The sequence below is a fragment of the Bubalus kerabau genome, chromosome 2, assembly GCF_029407905.1.
Source record: "Bubalus kerabau isolate K-KA32 ecotype Philippines breed swamp buffalo chromosome 2, PCC_UOA_SB_1v2, whole genome shotgun sequence".
Classification (NCBI taxonomy): domain Eukaryota; kingdom Metazoa; phylum Chordata; class Mammalia; order Artiodactyla; family Bovidae; genus Bubalus; species Bubalus kerabau.
Window position 1 is genome coordinate 88,162,510 of NC_073625.1, and position 21,329 is coordinate 88,183,838.

The window sequence follows — 21,329 nt, forward strand, 5'->3', positions numbered from 1 at the left end:
ATTGCTCAGTTGTGTCTGACTCTTAGGGACCCTATGGACTGCAGCCCACCAGGCTTCTCCATCCATGGGATTTTCCAGGCAAAAGTACTAGAGTGGGGTGCCATTGCCTTCTCCATTTATCTTCCTAAATAAACTTTAAACATTTAACATTAAAAATCAATTAATAAGCCATATTATTAAAAATATTTGCTTAAAGAACATGTTGAGCTTACTTTTGATAAAATAATACATAAAAACAAATGATGGATCACAAAATCGACTGATCTGTTTTTATCTAAAGATAGCAGCTAGTGTGTGGAAATACATACACTGACTAAATGCAATATATTACTTTTTAGTTGTTGATATTTTTTCTGTTGCTCTTGTCTAATCAAAATAAACAGAATCCATGACAAGTAGCATTCAGCTTTTGTTTGTTCCATTAACGTGGACATGAATTATTCCTGGCTCATGATTTTCTGTGCAATGGAATTCAGAGATCTGGCCTTCCACTATTTAAAAAATAAATAAACAATGACAACATTGTTTTCTTGTTTTCTTTGCAGTTATATACCTGGTCAAAATGTTTTTTAAGGCTTATGAGAATTCTAATGCTTATTAATCTCAATTTTAAAGTGTTATATGATATATACACATTATTATTATAAATGAATTTTTCTTTACTTCTGTCTTCCATTGGCCTATTGAGTTTTTTTTAATTTACATATTTAAATTTGATTTTAAAATAGTGTCATTTAACTTATAAAGTACTTGAAACTTACAATAATGTTTCAGTTGTCTACCATTTCATCAGCTTTTAATCTAATAAATAAAACTAGATGTCGTTTATGTGATTTTAGCAGATACTCTTGTAGAGCTCAGTAGTAGAGTTGGACCCATTATTTTCCCTTTCAAACAGGATGACTGGTATCATATAATCTAGGATGGGTACTGTTATTCATGTCTAATTTGGGGACACTGAAATTAATATATGTCTTAAATCAGAGTTGCAGTTACCATACCAAGAGAATAGATTAAAAATCTAAAGATCTGCTTAAGAAATACTTTCTTAGAATGCTAGATTGGTAAGAATTTTCAAGGTATATATTTCATATACCATTTATATCCTTAAGAAAAACAGGATTTTCTTACTGGGTGAGAGCTCTAATCTAACCCAGAAATGAGAGTAGTACCAGTAGACATTATGGAGAAGAGTATGTTGTTTCCATTGAGATTTCAAAATGTGTGGATATCCTCTGGACACCCCTGAGTTAATTAGTTCTATTACTATCAGTGGCTTATTTAAACAAACTTGAAGGTCCTACTATTTGTTAAATATCCATAATTGGTTAGTTCAGTAATGTACATTTTTTAAAATTGTAAACTAATGTACATTAGTTTATATAAAGAGCTTAAAATGCTTAGTAGATACTTAGCTATTATTATTCTTTTCCTATAATAGGCAGTGAGTAAAAGTATATTAAGAAATAGTAGTTTTTCATATGTTTTTAAATTATTTATTTATTTATTTTTGGCTGTGCTGGATCTTCATTGCTGCACATAGGCTTTCTCTAGTTGGCGACCTGGGGCTCCTGTCTAGTTGCAATGTACAGCCTCTCATTGCAGTGGCTTCTTTTATTGTGGAGCATGGACCCTAGCACACATGGGCTCAGTAGGTGCAATGCAGAGACTTAGTTGCCCCACTGGGACTTAGTTGCCCCATGACATATGGGATCTTACTGGACCAGGAATTGAACCTGTGTCCCCTGCATTGGCAGGCAGAGTCTTAACCACTGGACCACCAGGGAAATCCCAGTTTTCCCTAGTTTTAAGATAGCCATAATAACATAGAAACCATGTATACTATAATAGTCAATAAATAGTCTTAATTGCATATTTGTTCAGCAGCTCAGTCATGTCCAACTCTTTGCAACCCTGTGGACTGTAGGCCACCAGGTTCTTCTGTCAATGGGATTTTCCCAGCAAGAATACTGGAGTGTGTAGCCATTTCTTCCTCCAGGGAATCTTCCAGACCCAGGGGTCGAAACTAAGTCCCTCATGTCTCCTGCACTGCAGGCACATTCTTTACTGCTGAGCCACCAGGGGGAGTCCAGATGGGATTCAGCTCAGTTGAGTTCAGTCGCTCAGTCTTGTCTGACTCTTTGCCACGCCATGAACCGCAGCACACCAGGCCTCCCTGTCCATCACCAACTCCCGGAGTCCACCCAAACCCAAGTCCATTGTGTCGGTGGTGCCATCCAACCATCTCATCCTCTGTCGTCCCCTTCTCCTCCAGCCCTCAATCTTTCCCAGCATCAGGGTCTTTTCAAATGAGTCAGCTCTTCACATCAGGTGGCCAAAGTATTGGAGTTTCAGCTTCAACATCAGTCCCTCCAATGAACACCCAGGACTGATCTCCTTTAGGATGGATTGGTTGGATCTCCTTGCAGCCCAAGGGACTCTCAAGAGTCTTCTCCAGTACCACAGTTCAAAAGCATCAATTCTTCAGCACTCAGCTTTCCTAATAGTCCAACTCTCACATCCATACATGACCACTGGAAAAACCATAGCCTTGACCAGATGGACCTTTGTTGGCAAAGTAACATCTCTACTTTTTAATATGCTGTCTAGGTTGATCATAACTTTCCTTCCAAGGAGCAAGCGTCTTTTAATTTCATGGCTGCAATCACCATCCGCAGTGATTTTGGAGCCCAGAAAAATAAAGTCAGCCACTGTTTCCACCATTTCCCCATCCATTTGCCGTGAAGTGATGGGACCGGATACCATGATCTTAGTTTTCTGAATGTTGAGCTTTAAGCCAACGTTTTCACTCTCCTCTTTCACTTTCATCAAGAGGCTCTAATTATATACATAAAAAAGTATATATTAGAGTATTAGTACAAGTTTAAGAAAAATACTGTAAGCTTTATGCTTTGAATATAGATTAGAAGTATATACACCAAAATGATACTGCATTCAAGCTATTTGGCCTGAGGGTGATTTCTTCTCTTCTTTCATATTTTACTCTTGTAAACACTCTCATGTTAATATCAGTGAATTTAGGTAGCATCCTTTAATTGACACCTTTCTTAGTTTAATTGACAATAGCATGTCCTTCCTCACTTAATTCAGTCACTCAGTCATGTCTGACTGTTTGCTACCCCATGGGCTGGAGCACACCAGGCTTCTCTGTCTATCACCAACTCCCAGAGCTTGCTCAAACTCATGTCCATTAAGTCACTGATGCCATCCAACCATCTCATCCTCTCCTGCCCCTTCTCCTCCTTCCTTCAGTCTTTCCCAGCATCAGGGTCTTTTCAAATGAGTCAGTTCTTCACATCAAACAGCCAAATATTGGAGCTTCAGCTTCAGCATTAGTCATTCCAATGAATATTCTGGACTGATTTCCTTTAGGATTGAATGGTTTGATCTCTTTGCTGTCCAAGGGACTCTCAAGAGTCTTCTCCAACACCACAATTCAAAGGCATCAATTTGTTCACTTTCCGCTTACTTTATGGTTCAACTCTCACATCCATACATGACTACTGGACAAACCATGGCTTTGACTAGACGGACCTTTGTCAGCAAAGTAATGTCTCTGCTTTTTAATATGCTGTCTAGGTTTATCATAGCTTTTCTTCCAAGGAGCAAGGAGCAAGTGTCTTTTAATTTCATGGCTGCAATCACCATCTGCAGTGATTTTAGAGCCCAGGAAAGCAAAGTCTTTCACTCTTTTCATTGTTCTATTTGCCATGAAGTGATGGGACCAGGTGCCATGATCTTTGTTTTTTGAATGTTGAGTTGTGAGCCAGCTTTTTCATCTCCTCTTTTACTTTCTTCAAGGGGTTCTTCTGTTCCTTCTCACTTTCTGCCATAAGGGTGGTGTCATCTGCATATCTGAGGTTATTGATATTTCTCCAGGCAATCTTGATTCCAGCTTGTGCTTCATCCATCCTAGCATTTTGCATTATGTACTCTGCATATAAGTTAAATTAGGAGGGTGACAATTGGAGGCAGGTAAGGTGGTCTGGTATTCCCATCTCCTGAAGAATTTTTCACAGTTTGTTGTGATCCACACAGTCAAAGGTTTTGGCCTTGTCAATAAAGCAGAAGTAGATGTTTTTCTGGAACTCTCTTGATTTTCTGATGATCCAACGGATTTGGCAGTTTGATCTCTGGTTCCTCTGCCTTTTCTAAATACAGGTTGAACATCTGGGAGTTCTCAGTTCACATAGTGTTGAAACTTGGCTTGGAGAATATTTAGCATTACTTTGCTAGCATGTGAGATAAGTGCAATTGTGTGGTAGTTTGAACATTTCCTTACTAGAGGTACATATAATAGTGGTATACATTGCCATCTAGAACTCAGTGAAAATATCTCTTGAATAAATAAAATAATAAACCGTAATTTTTTTAAAAGATAAAACAGGAAATCTTCTGAAAGATGATACTGAATAAATGTTTGCCTAAAATAATGTTTGCATTGGTGAAAATAACACTTTAATATTAAAAAAAAACCTTTTTAATGTTTACTTTATTAGAACATGTGCCTGTTATTATCCCTTGAGAATAATCACATTAAAATGTCTACAATTCTGAATCATGGTTTAATTTGCAAAGGTAATGGTTATTATTTATGTATATTTTCTTCTGTTTAAGATAAAATGAACTAATATTATAGTTTTACTATACACCTTTGTTATATATTTAATATAGCTGTTCAAAGTCTTTATTGCTGTTAAAGAATTTTGTAATATCTTTTAAAATAGTAACTCAGTACTCTCATTGGCTTTTGTAACAAAATAATCATCTCTGTATTTTTGTAAAGCTGTTTTTTCTCTCATTTTTGAAAACATTTTGACCACTACAGCTGACAGTCCACTAACTTCTCTTAGTCATGCTTGTCTAAACACAAGGGCTCCACTGTGAATACTGATCATGTTTATTGCCTGACTAAATTCCAAAATGTCTTATTTCTGCTAGTGCAGGAATTCACATGTACTGGTGGAAATGATACGATCTCATGGTTGCCTGCTCAGGTAACACTTGAAAATGTTTAGTGCGTACTTTGACATAAAGATTTCAATACTGTGAAGGTGTCTTTCCTGCAGATGTCCATCCACTTGTACATTCAGTAAATGTTAGGCACATGTTGTTCACAGTGATGGACACTGGGGATTAAAATGAAGACAAAATCCTCGTATTCAAAATTTTCACAGTGTAGTGGAGAAATGAATTAAGAGAAACTTACAGCTAATGAAAGAAGTGTTGTTAATAAAAGAATATAAAAAGAGAGCATTGGAGAGTAATAAAAAGTCATGGTTAAAAGCAGGATATTATCTAGCCTAAACTGGAAACTAATGTTTGAGAACTCACTCTATGCTAAAAGCCATCCATGTATTCAGTTTGGTTCACTTCAGTTCAGTCATTCAGTCGTGTCTGACTCTTTGTGACCCAATGAACTGCAGCACACCAGGCCTCCCTGTTCATCACCAACTCCTGGAGTTTACTCAAACTCATGTCCATTGAGTCAGTGATGCCATCCAACCATCTCATCCTCTGTTATCCCCTTCTCCTCCTGCTTTCAAATTTTCCCAGCATCAGGGTCTTTTCAAATAAGTGAGCTCTTCTCATCAGGTGGCCAAAGTATTGGAGTTTCAGCTTCAGCATCAGTCCCTGCAATGAACACTCAGGACTGATCTCCTTTAGGATGAATTGGTTGGATCTCCTTGCAGTCCAAGGGACTCTCAAGAGTCTTCTCCAACACCACAATTCAAAACCTTCAATTCTTCAGTGCTCAGCTTTCTTTATAGTCCAACTCTCGCATCCATACATGACTACTGGAAAAATCATAGCCTTGACTAGACGGACCTTTGTTGGCAAAGTAATGTCTCTGTTTGCTTTTTAATATGCTGTCTAGGTTTTTCATAACTTTCCTTCCAAGGAGTAAGTGTCTTTTAATTTCATGACTGAAGTCACCATCTACAGTGATTTTGGAGCCCCCCAAAATAAAGTCTGACACTGTTTCCACTGTTTCCTCATCTATTTACCATGAAGTGATGGGACCGGATGCCATGATCTTAGTTTTCTGAATGTTGAGCTTAAGCCAACTTTTTCACTCTTCTCTTTCACTTTCATCAAGAGGCTCTTTAGTTTTACTTCACTTTCTGCCATAAGGGTGGTATCATCTGCATATCTGAGGTTATTGATATTTCTCCCAGCAATCCTGATTCCAGCTTGTGCTTCATCCATCCCAGAATTTCTCATGATGTACTCTGCATATAAGTTTTCCATGTATTATCACAAATTAATGGCTTAATAAAACACAAATTAATTGTTTAATAGCTCTGGAGGTCAGAAGTCCAAAATCTATCTCAACAGGTTAAACTCAGTGAGTTGACAATATTGATTAATGCTGGTCACATCAGGGAAGAATCTGCTTCCTTGACTTTTCCAGCTTCTAAAGATCTCTCGCTCTCCTTGGCTCATGATCTCTTCTCATCTTGAAAGCAACACAGCATCTTCAAATCTCTATCTGACTTCTCTTACTTCTGTTTTCATCATAGCATCTTCTCTGACACTCCCTCTTGCCTCCCTTTGATAAGAACTTTTATGATTACATTGGACCCCAGCTAATTATCCAGGATAATCACATCTTATTCCCTTTTGCTGTATCAGGTGACATAGTCACAAATTCTTTGGATTGAAATGTGAACATCTTTAAAACTGCTAAATGAATTAAGGGATGAAGACAGGAAAGAAGGTTTTAAGAGATATTTTGGATGAATTGTATCACCCCAACCAAGAAAATTTGTGTTAAAGGCCTATTCCCTCAATGTGACTATATTTAGAAACAAGGCTTCTAGGTTTTGATTAAAGTTAAACGAGACCATAAAGATGGGGTCCTAATCTGATAGGACTGGTGGCTTTAAAGGAAGAGGAAGAGAGGTCTCTTCTCCCTCCTCAGCATCACCAAGGGAAGGACATGAGGACACAGTGAGAAGGTGGCTGTCTACAAGCCAAGAAGACAACTCTCGTCAGGAACCCAATCCTCTGGTACCATGATTTTGGATTTCCAAGCCTTCAGAACTGTGAGAAAATCAATTTCTGTTGTTTAATCTATGTAATTTGTGCTATATATTTAATAGTAGCCCAAACTCACTACTAGAGGAGATAATGATAAGGTTACCCTTAGGAGACCTCTGCAAGTGTGCTAAGTCGCTTCAGTCATGTCCGACTCATTGCGACTCTATAGTCTGCAGCCTGCCAGGCTCCTCTGTCCATGGGATTCTCCAGCCAAGAATACTGGAGTGGGTTGCTGCACCCTTCTCCATGGATCTTCCTGACCCAGGGATCAAACCCATGTCTCCAATGGCTCCTGCACTGCAGACAGATTCTTTACCACTGAGCCACCAAGAAATGGTATCTGCACATCTGTAGTTCAAGAGAAAAGTCTAAGCTACAAGTATAGATTTGGCAGTAGCTGGTGAAAGATATCACCCTGAGATAATGCATACACTGAAAAGTGAATATAGCTGAGAAAATAACCATGCATTTCTAGTAACCTAATATCCAAGGCTTCCCTGGTAGCTCAGATGGTAAAGCGTCTGCCTGCAATGCAGGAGACCTGGGTTCAATCCCTGGATTGGGAAGATCCCCTGGAGAAGAAAATGGCACCCCACTCCAGTACTCTTGCCTGGAAAATTCCATGGATGAAGGAGCCTGGTGGGCTATCGTCCATGGGGTCACAAAGAGTCGGACACGACTAAGCAACTTCACTGGTTGAATATCCAAGGCAGACTGCTCAGCAGCCTGATTATGGGAGGAGATGGCAGATGGTTGAATTGGTCCTAGGGTTCATTTGCAGAGAAGGATTGGCCTCAGGGCTAGTAGAAATATGTAGTAACAGTAGGAGCTTCCAAAGGCAAGTTGTAGGGTACGTTTATGTCTTGTAATTCTGGAAATCAGTCAGTCGTGTTTTATAGATAAGGCAACTGAAACTCGAGTACATTGAGTAACTTTCTTTGGGTCACAAGGATTTTTTAAATTAGATTTTATTTCTAAAATGGTTCTTCTAATGACAGCTTAGAGAATCAATTTTGATACAACATCCGGCAGAGTTTTGAAATGCAAATATTTTTTAGCCTAAAGAGGAGCTCTTTCAATCTGCCTTGAGGGAAGAAAGCAGGTGGTATGAGATGCCTGTGGTAGGAGCTGATATACTGGATTAAAAAAGTGTTCTAGGAGTAAAGTATCAGAGAGTTTGAAAAGTCAAAATATATGAATAAGAATATTCAATAAGTAAGTAATATACTGGACTTCAAGATGTCAGAAGTAGAAAAAACTTTAACCTTCTTGAGGACAGATTCTTATTCATGAATGTGCTTTAGCAGAAAAGAATAAAAAAACTTGCTCAAAAAGAAAAAGAGGCTATCTGGTGTTTGGAATGTGTGTGAGAAAAAATGGTTAATGTGTTGCTGAACTTATTCACTAAAGAAATCCTTACCCATTGTTTGATAAGGAGGCCATTCTCCTGTCTTGCAGAAATCTTGCTCCCTGGCCTAGGCTTTAAGAACCCAATAGTGAAGGATGCTTACAGTGACATATTTAACATGTCCTCTATGGTATCAGTGTAACTTTAGAAGACTCAATGGTTACATAGAACTTTTCTTAGACTCAAAAACCTTTGCAAAAATTTGCACTTTATCTTTATCTCTCAAGGAGTAGATAGGTGGTAGATATTTAACCTATCCACAATGATACTAAAGCAGGAAAAAGTAATATGACTTCCTCTAATGCCACAAAACAAATTAGTGGTGAGGCCAGAAATAGAAGCCCTGACTTGTAAGAGCTTGTCCTCTTCGTGTCTCAGTCGACTCTTACTGTTGACAAGCATTGTTAAGACACAAGGAATCTTGCTTTGTGTTGAACCTTCCTATGAAGTTGAATCAGAAACATTCAAATATCATTTCAACTGGTGTGAGATTATTTTTTTTTAATGATGTTGTTCTCTTTCATATGTAGAAGGTGTGCTATGTATCAGGAAGAAATCAGACAGAATTAGTCATAAGGATTATGATATTTCATCTTTGAATGACAGACAGTGAGTACAATTGGATAGGTGACCCTGCTGATGACATCAATAATCATGGAATTTACCTTAAGACCTCAAGAGACTAATAAATCCCTCTAGAACTGAATTAAAAATTTGTTTTATGTTTTTCCTCTACACCTCTTCTTTTTTAACTCTTTGTATGACACTTCAAAATATTCTTCCTGTTGCCTTTATACTCAGAAATGAAACTGGATTGTTTGCAGATAAGTTAAAGAAAAAAAAAAAAAAAGAACCTGAATACAGAAGGTATTGAAGTATCTCTTAGCTATACACAATGAAAGAAAAGCAAAAAACACATGCATATTTTAAAAGTTAACATACTGGGACATTTTTACTATCTCTAAGATATCCTAACTTTAAATCTAGAGTTATAGGTTCCCTTCATTCATTCATTTCATTCATGCAGCAAGTACTAAATAAGTGCTTATTATGTACTAAGCACTGAGAGTACAATCGGAAATAGAGACAATTAAGGCCGTGCCATCATGACTTAGATTACAGTTGACAGAATGGGGTTAAGGGGAGGTGTACAAATGGAGAGATAGTTAGTAGATGAGTAAACTAATTAAAAATTAATTTCAAAGATAATTCCACATTGTCAAAAGTGCTATACAGTAAATATGTTACACTAATACTCTCAAGTCAAAGACCCCAGGAACACACTCTAGTTGGAAAAGCTGTATTTATTGTTCATTTCAGCAATGGAGAACACACACCATGTGGAACTATAGTGTGTGTCATTAAGGTGTTAGAACCTATTAGAGCAACTGGGCTTTGGTTGGGTGATTTGGGAGAGAGTCTAAAGAATCAGGAGTTCACTCTAGATTAAATGCTATCAGAAAGTGACAAGTCTGCAATTAAATATCTGTGCTCCTTGCCTCCTGTTCACCCTGAGATGTCAAAAAACACTATGTCTTACACTGAATAGGTAAGATCAACAGACACTTATTCATTCCATATACTCACAGTCTGGGAAGGGGGGACAGCACATGCCGCATAGAGCCACATGGACAGGGGTTACACTTGGGAACCCAGTGGACAACTAGGGGTGTAGGAGTTTGGCTTTATAGTGACAAGAGGGTAGGGGACCCTCCAATATCCTCAGGAGGATGTGATTGGCTTGCTCGAATCATTCCACAGGTTGGCATAAGTGTAAAGCACGCCACTCAGAGGTGAGGAGGAACTGCATCTGAAGTGTTTGATAAAGCAGGTTGCTTGACCCTATCTGTGGGAGCACAATGAGAAGGAAAACTTGTGGTAAAGCCATTTGAGGCCCTACCTATTTCCCAAGGTGTTAGATAGCACATAATTTCAAGACATATTATAGTATGTAAGTGAATCTTATCTACAGGGAGGGGAGATGAGAACAAGAAAAAGGTTATATTGTTCTTCAGTCACTAAGTTATGTCCAACTCTTTTTAGCCCCATTGACTGTAGCACACCAGGCTTCCCTGTCCTTTACTATCTCCCAGAGTTTGCTCAAACTCATGTCCATTGAGTTGGTGATGCCATCCAACCATCCCAACGTCTACTGCCCGCTTCTCCTCCTGCCCTCAATCTTTTTTAACATCAGGGTCTTTTCCAGTGAGTCGGCTCTTCCCATGAGGTGGCCAAAGTATTGGAGCTTCAGCTTCAGTCCTTCCAATGAATATTCAGGATTGATTTCCTTTAGGATTGAGTGATTTGATCTCCTTGCTGTCCAAGGGACTCTCAAGGGTCTTCTCCAGCACCACAATTTGAAAGCATTAACTCTTCAACACTCGGCTTTCTTTGAGGTCCACCTCACATCTGTACAGACTACTGGAAAAACCATAGCTTTGACTGTGTTGGCAAAGTGATGCCTCTGCTTTTTTAATAAGCTGTCTAGCTTTACTTCCAAGGAGTAAACATCTTTTAATTTCATGGCTGCAGTCACCGTCTGCAGTGATTTTGGAGCCCAAAGAAATAAAATCTGTCACTGCTTCTACTTTTTCCCCATCTATTTGCCATGAAGTGATGGAACTGGATCCATGATCTTAATTTTCTGTATATTGAGTTTTAAGCCATCTTTTTCACTCTCCTCTTTTCAGCAAGAGGTTCTTTAGTTCCTTTTCATTTTCTGCCATTAGAGTGGTATCATCTGTATATCTGAGGTTGTTGGTATCTCTCCCAGCAATCTTGATTTGTTTGTGAGTCACCCAGCCTGGCATTTTGCATGATGTACTCTACATATAAGTTAAATAATTAGAGTGACAACATATAGCCTTGATATACTCCTTTCCCAATTTTGAACCAGTTCATTTTTCCATGTCTGGTTCTAACTGTTGCTTCTTGGCCTGCGTACAGGTTTTGCAGGAGGCAGGTAAGGTGATCTGGTATTCCCATCTCTTTAAGAATTTTCCACAGTTTGTTGTGATCCACGCAGTCAAAGGTTTTAATGTAACCAGTGAAGCAGAAGTATTTGGTTGGTGCAAAAGTAATTTCACTTTCAGACCCTGAATTTGAAATCATCTTAACTAGGCCCAGACACATCTTTATTAGCCAAAATAGGAACCATGAAAAGCACTTTCTTCCTCCCACTGGTTGGGTTGTGGAAGCACAACCAATGCTTCAAAAGTTGAATGAATTGGACTACAAAGTTTTGCCTCAACCACCATATTCACTTGACCTCTCACCAACCGAATACCACTTTTATAAGCACTTGACAACTTTTTTCAGGGAAAATGCTTCCACAACCAGCAGGAGGCAGAAAATGCTTTCCAATAGTTCACTGAATCCTGAAGCATGGATTTTTATGCTATAAGAACAAACGAACTTATTTTTCATTGGCAAAATTGTGTTGATTGTAATGATTCCTATTTTGATTAATAAAGATGTGTCTGGGCCTAGTTAAGATGATTTCAAATTCAGAGTCTGGAACTGAAATTACTTTGTCACCTTTCAATGGCTGGCCACTATGCTCCTCATCTTCAAGGCTCCCATCTCCTTTGCAAAACTTATTTTTTTTTTTTTAATTTTTTTTATTCCAATTTGATTTTTAATTTTATTTTATTTTTAAACTTTACATAATTGTATTAGTTTTGCCAAATATCAAAATGAATCCACCACAGGTATACATGTGTTCCCCATCCTGAACCCTCCTTCCTCCTCCCTCCCCATACCATCCCTCTGGGTCGTCCCAGTGCACTAGCCCCAAGCATCCAGTATCATGCATCGAACCTGGACTGGCAAAACTTCTTGAACAAGCACTGCACTGTACATTCGGTAGCAGTTCCTGGGCCAAATGCATTGCTGATGTTGCCAGTTGTCTCTGCTTCTTTTATGACCCATTTTGGACTAAAAAAAAAAAAAGAAAGAAATCGCTCGACTTTGCTTTTTGTCTAACATCGTTTCCATAGTCTAAAATACATATAAAATAAACAACAGATAATAAGTCATTAGCAAGAAACATAAAGCAAGAAATATGCATTAAAATGATGTATAACATAGCCATATTTATTTAAGAATGTATTCCAATATCAAACGACAAATTTGAGCAGTGCAAAACTGCAATTACTACCAACCTAATACAGCTGAAGAGTTGATGCTTTTGAACTGTGGTGTTGGAGAGGACTCTTGAGAGTCCCTTGGACTGCAAGGAGATCCAACAAGTTCATCTGAAAGGTAGTCCTGAATATTCATTGGAAGGACTGATGCTGAAGCTGAAACTCCAATACTTTGGTCACCTGATGTAAAGAACTGACTCATATAAAAAGACCCTGATGCTGGGACAGATTGAAGGTGGGAGGAGAAGGGGACAATAGAGGATAAGATGGTTGGATAGCATCACCAACTCAATGGACATGAGTTTGAGTAAACTCCAGGAGTTGGTGATGGACAAAGAGGACTGGCATGCTGCAGTCCATGGGGTTGCAAAGAGTCAGACACGACTGAGCAACTGAACTGAACTGAATACATATTTTTTCAAAAGTTCATTTGGGTTTTTTCATAATATGTAGTGAAAAACCTGTGGAAACTTTTTGGCCAACTGAATAATTGGTAGAGAATTAGTAGCTGAATAATTAGTAGAATTAGAATGAGTAGCAATCACTCATTTTAGCCATGAGAGTAGGAGATGTTTAGTATTTTGGGCAATATGACCTTGTGTTTTTTTCTGTGCTTAGACAAAATGATGCCTTGCTCAGTCTCATTATATTGTGTCTCAGAGTAACCTTGATGAGGTTGGAAGGATGTCTGATAGGAGAATAACAGCCCAGCTCTGAGAGTGAGGCTGGCTTCTTATCAGAGCTGCTTTTTTTTTTTTTTTCTTATTTGGAGGGACCTGACACGGGTTGGGAAGATCCCCTGGAGGAGGAAATAACAACTCAGTCCAGTATTCTTGCCTGAAAAATGCCATGAACAGAGGAACCTGGTGGGCTACAGTCCATGAGGTCACAAAGCGTAGGATGCAACTGAGCATGCATGCACGATATTTGGGAAATTAAATCAGATGAGTTAATCAGAAAACATTTTCTGAGGAGGGGAAAGCTTGGCATTTACTGCTTATATGTAGCCATCACATAGAGAAGAACTGAGGAGAATGGAGACAAGGGGAAAAGGGGGACAACTTGTGGAAGGCATTCCTGTCAGAGGGAAACAGCAAGTGTGAAGAAACATCTCATTATACCTGAGAGGTAATGTTTGAAAAAAGTACATCAGAAGTGTGACTCTTTGCTCCAGTGATTCTCAAGGAGTTGGAGGTAAGGGAGTTCCAGAATCTCAAAACAGGGGGCGTAAAATCTCAGAAAGTCTCCAGGGGATGGTGATATGACGGTTCTCCAAGACATATTGTCCCTTGTTGCCTCTACCCTCCTCCACAGTTTTAGTTAGACCATCTAGGCTTTATGTGGAAAATCCAATTGATAGTTGATAATTTAGTTTGACCCTATATATCATACAATAAAATTGCTTGTCCAGAAAGGTTTTACCACCATCCAGGGAAATAGATGGGATTGTTAGCAAGTGCATGGGCTGTCAGTGGCAGATCAATTATCCTAGATATATTTTTCTTTACTCTCTTGAAACTAGATAGACTGTAGTGATTTTTACAGTACTTCTAATATGCAGAGTGTTTAAGTGAGGTCTCTACTTCCATTTTATAGTGAAGAATTCCTAATAATATGGTTTTATCATTCCATCTATCTGTGCATATCCAGTTGATGTGTTTAAACACTATTTAATAGTGAGTTTGAAGACATCATTATTACCAAATGCAAATTTAGCATACCAACACAAAATCTATTTACCATGATAAATATGCCAAACAGCAGAGAATGTTAATTATAACCATGCACTCTGAAGCCAGATTTCCTGGGTTCAAATTACAGCTCTACCAGTTTATAGTTATATTACCATGAACAAGTTACTTAGCTCATATGCCTCAGTTTCTTCTATAATGTGAAGATAATAATGGTACCCACCTCAAAGGTTTGTTGTCAAAATTAAAATATATTTTAAGTTTTTATACTGGCTCACTCATGATAAGCATTTCATAAGTGCTAGCTGTGTGATAATGATGGTGACATTATATTGGTAAAAGAAAAAAAAAGTATTTAACAACATATTTCTATAATTTATCTGTTAATTATGAACTAACCAGTATATATAAAAGTTCACAGATCTTATTAAGGAGTGAATCATCTTACCTGTGATAATATATAGGGCCTCTACTCTTGCTTTAAGAGAAATCATAGAATGGATTAGTTTTTGGCAATATCTTAAAATACGTTTTTAATTTACAATATTTTTTCCTCTTTGACTGATTTGTCCGATTCATCCAGGCCTACCACAGATAATGTTTTTATTACATTCTATGACTGAATTTTTGGGGCTTTGCCTAAAGAATGCATTAGGAGTCTCAGCTCTTTAATTGAGGCAGCCATATTTAGTGTCACTGAAATAAGTGTGATAACAGCTTGATCACGCGAAGCTTGATGTGAAGAAAACACCTGCTTGGTGTTAATAAGATATTTGAATTTCAGACAACAGAAGACCAAAGAATATTGCCACTCTGCCTGTCTTGATAAAATACCAACAGAGCTTGCTATTCATTTCAGTATATGCAAAAGTTTATTTGAATTACTATGAAATGTTAACAGAAAATCACTTGCAGTCTGGGCTCATGGCAGGTGAGAGGTATTAAAATATTGTTGAATGTTTATATATACTAACAGCTTTATTAACCAAAATAAAAGGAAGAAGAAAACCATATTTGTTTGTTCTTCATATTCATTAAAACAAACCAGAGTGATCTGAGGAGAAATTTCAAGTATTTTAGTAGACCTGGATATATCAGACATTAATTTAAACACATTATCTTTACTCTCAAAGTTCATAGCCTGAATAGAAAAGTGTAGAAATTTTCTATCAGTAACAAATTTTTTGTGTCCAAGAGAAAATCTTTAAAAAATTAAAAACATTATTACAAACAAAACTGGGAATTATGGCTTCTTTTTCCTGGGAACATGCGCTCAGTCATGTCCAGCTCTTTGCGACTGCCAGGCGCCTCTGTCCATGGAATTTCCCTAAGAATACTGGAATTTCCAGCTAAGAATACTGCAGTGGGTTGCCATTTCCTTCTTCAGGGGATCTTCCAAATTGAGGGACTGAACCCATGTCTCTTGTGTCTTTGGCATTAGCAGGTGGATTCTTTACCACTGGCGCCACTTGGGAAGCCCCAGTGAACATAAAGAACATATAACTTGCAATGCGTTGAGAGCATCATTAAGTAAAAAAACAAACAAACAAAAAAACTATTTTTGTTTTAATGTCAAATTATGTAAGATTTATCTGATGTCACTTGCACTGAATTTAGGGACCACATTCTAGTCAGTTTTTTTGTTTGCTTGTTTATTAATTTATTTATCATATATATATATAATTCTTGCTAGACTGCTTTCTATTTCTAATGAACATGCTTGCACAGAATTTAGGAAGCAAAGTTTTGGCTTTCCCTTTTCAGTTTTTCACTTAGAAAAAAATCTTAGCATCTATACCAAAAGATAGTTAATATTCATGAATAGTCAATGTTCAGTTGACTGTAATGAATTGGTCCAAAGAAAATATGGATAATTGAAATCTATGGTGCTGTAAAAATTAAATTTTATCCTCTACACTTAAACTTACATAGCATAAGCTCCTGTCCAGAACTGCTAGCTAATAAACCAACTGAAGATATTTTAATTTTCATTTCTTTTACCTTTCCTTTCATTTTCTTTCACCTTTAAAATTTATATAACTTAAAGCACATGAACAGTACTTTACAGTTTATAAGCACTGTTACATATATTACTACTTTTGATCTTTTCATTTCCTTATAGAGAAGGGACATTTATAGAATTACAGAAGGTTTTATATTTACGTTATAGATAGATAAACTATTGATCAAACATCATACTCTTATGTTAATGCAGGGAATTGATCATAGAAAAATGGTCTGGAATGTCAAGCTTTATTGAATTTATTGCATTGCACGAGAAAGCCTCTGACCTCCCTTCCCACAATAACTCCTGTAGTCAGCCTTGTCTCCTACTGCCCTATATCCATATCACTGTTTACTGTTTCTGATCTTTGAATCTTTGTCTTCATTTCCCTCTCTCCATATACCCCTGTCAGAAATTTTGCTGCTTTTCTTGAATATACAAATCCTACCAATCAGTCAAGGTCCAGCAAAAGTTCCATCTCCTTGAAGAAGTCTTCCAGCTCCTATTGTTCTTACTGAAATAATACAGCATTTGCGAGCATTGGTTCTTATGTTCCCAAGTGTTTCATTATTCGGTGTTTCATCTAAATTCTCCTAACAGATTATAAGCTGCAAAGAACAGACATCAACTCTTATACATCTTTGAAACCCACAGCACTCTAGCACTAGATACATTTGTAGTAAATTCATGATAAATATTTGTCTGTTTTTTAATCTGTCCATTGGAGCCATTGCTGAACTATAGATGATCTTACTGCACTTATATTCAAACCATGCGATGTACAATTTAGCCTCTATAGTCACTCATTATAGTTGAGTTCAGTGTAATCTTTTCAATATGTATGTATGCCAGTTGACCCTAGCATTGATTTCTAATACCAGTAAAGCCCAGACATATGGTTTGTGGAATCAAATCAACTACATATGCCTGAAGGATTCCCTGAATAGAGCAGGCATTTGGCCCATATATCAGTATTGAGAACAGGAACAGGAAATGTTATGCAGTGATTGCTTTTCTATAGAATTACATTAGCATCACACATTCTGCTAGTCATAATTTCTCAGCAGATCAGGGCTATCTATCAATGGTACTTCCTGTGGTACAGCATATGAAAATGCATTCCATTATTCATTATAAATGATGCTGATCAGGCATATGTCATTACAAATTAAATTTTTAAAGAAGAGATCTTTATGTAAAAATGGCACACTTGAGAGTCACTATTTTAAAAAAGCATGAACATGGTACTTTGTGGCAATTTGGTTTTTCTGGAATATAAGTATTCTGTTGAAAGAAAGAACTACTTTTGTTCATATTTTCAGGTGAATTTGGAGAAGTCTGTAGTGGGCGTTTGAAAACACCAGGGAAAAGAGAGATCCCAGTTGCCATCAAAACTTTGAAAGGTGGCCACATGGATCGGCAAAGAAGAGATTTCTTAAGAGAAGCAAGTATCATGGGTCAGTTTGACCATCCAAACATCATTCGCTTAGAAGGTGTTGTCACAAAAAGTAAGTACTGATTTTCTTTTATACATCTCTCTCAATTATTTTTTTAATGTTTAATAGCAATATCACAGCTATTACAAGGATAACTCAGTTCAGATGTCATGTTCAGATATCACCCCTCAGAGTCTTGGTATTAGGCTATGACAATATCAGAGTTTGCATTGGTTGCCAAACAGCTTTGAAATGCTTTTTATTACCTGTGAAGCATTTGCTAATTTAGCTTGAAGTAATATATCAAGGTAAAGGGTTATATATGTTTTTCTAATTTCTATAAGCAATTCACTTCTTCTAAAAGTGCCTAAATTTCAGTATAGGAGAAGCATTTAAAATAGTGGGGGTCATTAAGTTAGTTCTATTTGGAAATAGATGTCATATACAAATGTAGAATGCATTATCTAAAGTAAAGCTTTTAAATAAAAAGTTCTTTATGCAACCCATCTTTATAAATGCCATTAGAACTATATTATTTTAATTTATACAAAATCAAGAAATGAATTACAGTTTCTGAAATAAAAATCCTGTTTTTACAGAAATAGGATCAAAAACCATTCCTTTGGGAAAAAAAATTTCTTAAAAATCCCAAATTAATCATATACTCCAAGAAACAGATTGCAATATATTCACTTTTATTTGAATGATGACAAGATATAAAGCTTAATATTTTTCCTTATTTTATTCACTAATGAGTCATAACATATAAAACTCAATACAGAATGGCATAAAAAGCTCATAAAAATTATTTAAATCTTTGAGAGGCATTTTTCTTTCATAAAACTGAATTTTTTTAAAACTATGTAAATGAAATTGAAATTTCATGTTATATTTGGAGGAATAAAAGTGTAAAAGCTTACTAAAAACATGTAATTGTGCCTGGAACTCAAAAGTCCTTCTCACAGGCATTGGCTAACATGCTACCCAAGGAGAGCAGATTACTGATAGCCATGGTAGCTTGGAGGACACTAAAGAATGCTTTCGATTTCAACTGTTGCTGTGGGCTAAAAGCTTAGTGGCCTTAGTAGAACCTTCCAGTATTCATGCCCTTGTGTTGTTCTCTTCCAAATTGATTCTGGGCTTGTTCAAGTGACTAGCCTTGGCCTGTGGTACGTTAACAAGTGTGAGCAAGTAAGTGGAAGCATCTTACATGTCTGAAAGGTGGAGCTTGTCCTTTGGAAACACTCTGACACATGACTCAGTCTCAAGTGCTAAGCAAAGCCAGTCCATATGGAGGGGCCACATGCAGTATACTGCAAAGAAGAGTACTGAGGCATTTTAGTCACAAGAGCTCCCAGCAGATAGTCAATACTGAATGGCAGGTTTATGAAAACCAACTCAGACATTACAGTCCCTACTACCACCACCAGGTGGCTGCAGCTGCAATTGATATTTTGTGGAGCAAAGGAACCACCCAGTTTAGTTCCGTCAACCCATAAAATCATGAGAGTTAATAAAATGGCTGTTTTAATTTGCTCATTTTGGATAGTTTATTACACAGCAATATATAACCAAACCAAACACCAGTTAGAATTCCACTCCTGCCACTGAAGATTTGTATAGTATATGGATGTGAGTGTTGGACTGTGAAGAAAGCTGAGTGCCAAAGAATTGATGCTTTTGAACTGTGGTGTTGCAGAAGACTCTTGAGAGTCCCTTGAACTGTGGTATTGGAGAAGACTCTTGAGAGTCCCTTAGACTTGGAGATCCAACCAGTCAATCCTAAAGGAAATCATTCCTGAATATTCATTGGAAGGACTAATGCTAAAGCTGAAACTCTGGTACTTTGGCCACCTCCTCGGAAGAGTTGACTCACTGGAAAAGACTGATGCTGGGAGGGATTGGGGGCAGGAGGAGAAGGGGACGACAGAGGATGAGATGGCTGGATGACATCACCGACTCTATGGACGTGAGTTTGAGTGATCTCGGAGTTGGTGATGGACAGGGAGGCCTGGTGTGCTGCAATTCATGGTGTCACAAAGAGTTGGACACGACTGAGCGACTGAACTGAACTGAAGTAGATGATTTAACATCTCTATTGTTTACTTCCATCTGTAAAATGGGACCAAAATGGCTCCTACCCAACAGGAATGCTAAAAAGATTAATTTTTAAATCTATAAAGCATTTAGATAGTATGTAACTCACAGTAAGCCACATTAAATGGTAGCTGATCCCCTGGAGAAGGCAATGGCAACCCACTCCAGTATTCTTGCCTGGGAAATCCCATGGACAGAGGAACCTGGAAGGCTACAGTCCATGGGGTCGCCAGAGTGGAACAGGACTTAACAACTAAACCACCACATTATTGGTAATATAGTTTACCATTTCATTTTCATGGCAACTCTCATGCATACCCCTTGAAGCTCAGACAGGTTAATTAGCCCACATGAAGACCTCTAAATCATAGTAAGTGGCATGGCTGATATTCAAATTGAGGTCTGTCTTACAGACTTGTGGCATTTTTTGTTTCTTTGCTTTTTATTTGCTATATCACAGGGAATAAGTCAGACTATTACACTTTGTCTTATCTGAATTAAATAGCATTACATTAATGACAACCTGAATAAAATAACACAGTACTCTTTAAAAATAGGGAAAATATTTTGGTAAGTGAAATAAATCACCTCTTATTTTGTCAAATTTGGAGAGATCCAGATATGCCACAATACCTAGCAAAAATACTAATCTAAAAGAGAGAGAGGAAACAACATGTTAATTATTTATTTTATGTTTTCTGACTTCCTTGCATTAATTTAGCATGAACATTTCAAGTTATTCCTTCTGTTTTCTATCTCTCTCTAGAAGAAAAAAGATGATTTTGAAGTTGGTTATGAATCTTTGCAAAGCATCTAAAATAATTTAAGTATGCTGTTGAAGTCCTCGTATGAGTATTTATGGGTGTTTATATCTGGAAATAAGTGCCCACAATAAATTTAAATACCAGATATTTATTTTTTACCTATGGTAAATCACACTCTGTGAATTATTCATGTATTCCTATGTGTTTTATTATCTACCAATATAATATTATACATAATTTGGCTTTATGAATTAGGAATCTTTTATTCTAAATCAACTGAATAGGTTTAATAGGATAATCTAAGGCACTTGTCTGCTAGTTTGAAATAATCAATTTATTTCACAAAAACATCCAAACAATTAGTCCAGTGATTGCTTTACACCTCTAACAATCTTGTATCAAGTTAAGACCGGTGACCTTTACATAGCCTAATTTGTATGATTCCTAAGTGAAGGTCCTTATTTCATATCAAGAAAAAGATTAAAAAAAAAAGATAAAGAAAAGAAAGACTAATTGAGAAAGGATAGATTCAATAGGCTTGTGAATAGCAATAATCATTGTAATTTTCACTTGTAAGCATGAGACCCTGTGTGGGTTTGTGGTAGTGTGGTGATACTGAGGTGGATGGTGGAGATGCAGAAAGGAATAATTGCCACAGAGATAAGTGGGCATGTTTATACTGTTATCTTCTTGACTCAAATGCTATGGGATTTTTAGG

General features: G+C 37.2%; 1 protein-coding gene across 1 annotated transcript in view; it reads left to right on the plus strand.

Moving 5' to 3' along the window:
- The window catches only part of EPHA6 (EPH receptor A6), a 1,024,550-nt gene that overhangs the window by 765,975 nt on the left and 237,246 nt on the right, over positions 1 to 21,329 (plus strand). The window contains exon 11 of the mRNA XM_055567870.1: positions 17,637 to 17,822. Coding sequence (XP_055423845.1) covers positions 17,637 to 17,822 — 186 coding nt within the window. The remainder of the gene's footprint in view (positions 1 to 17,636; positions 17,823 to 21,329) is intronic.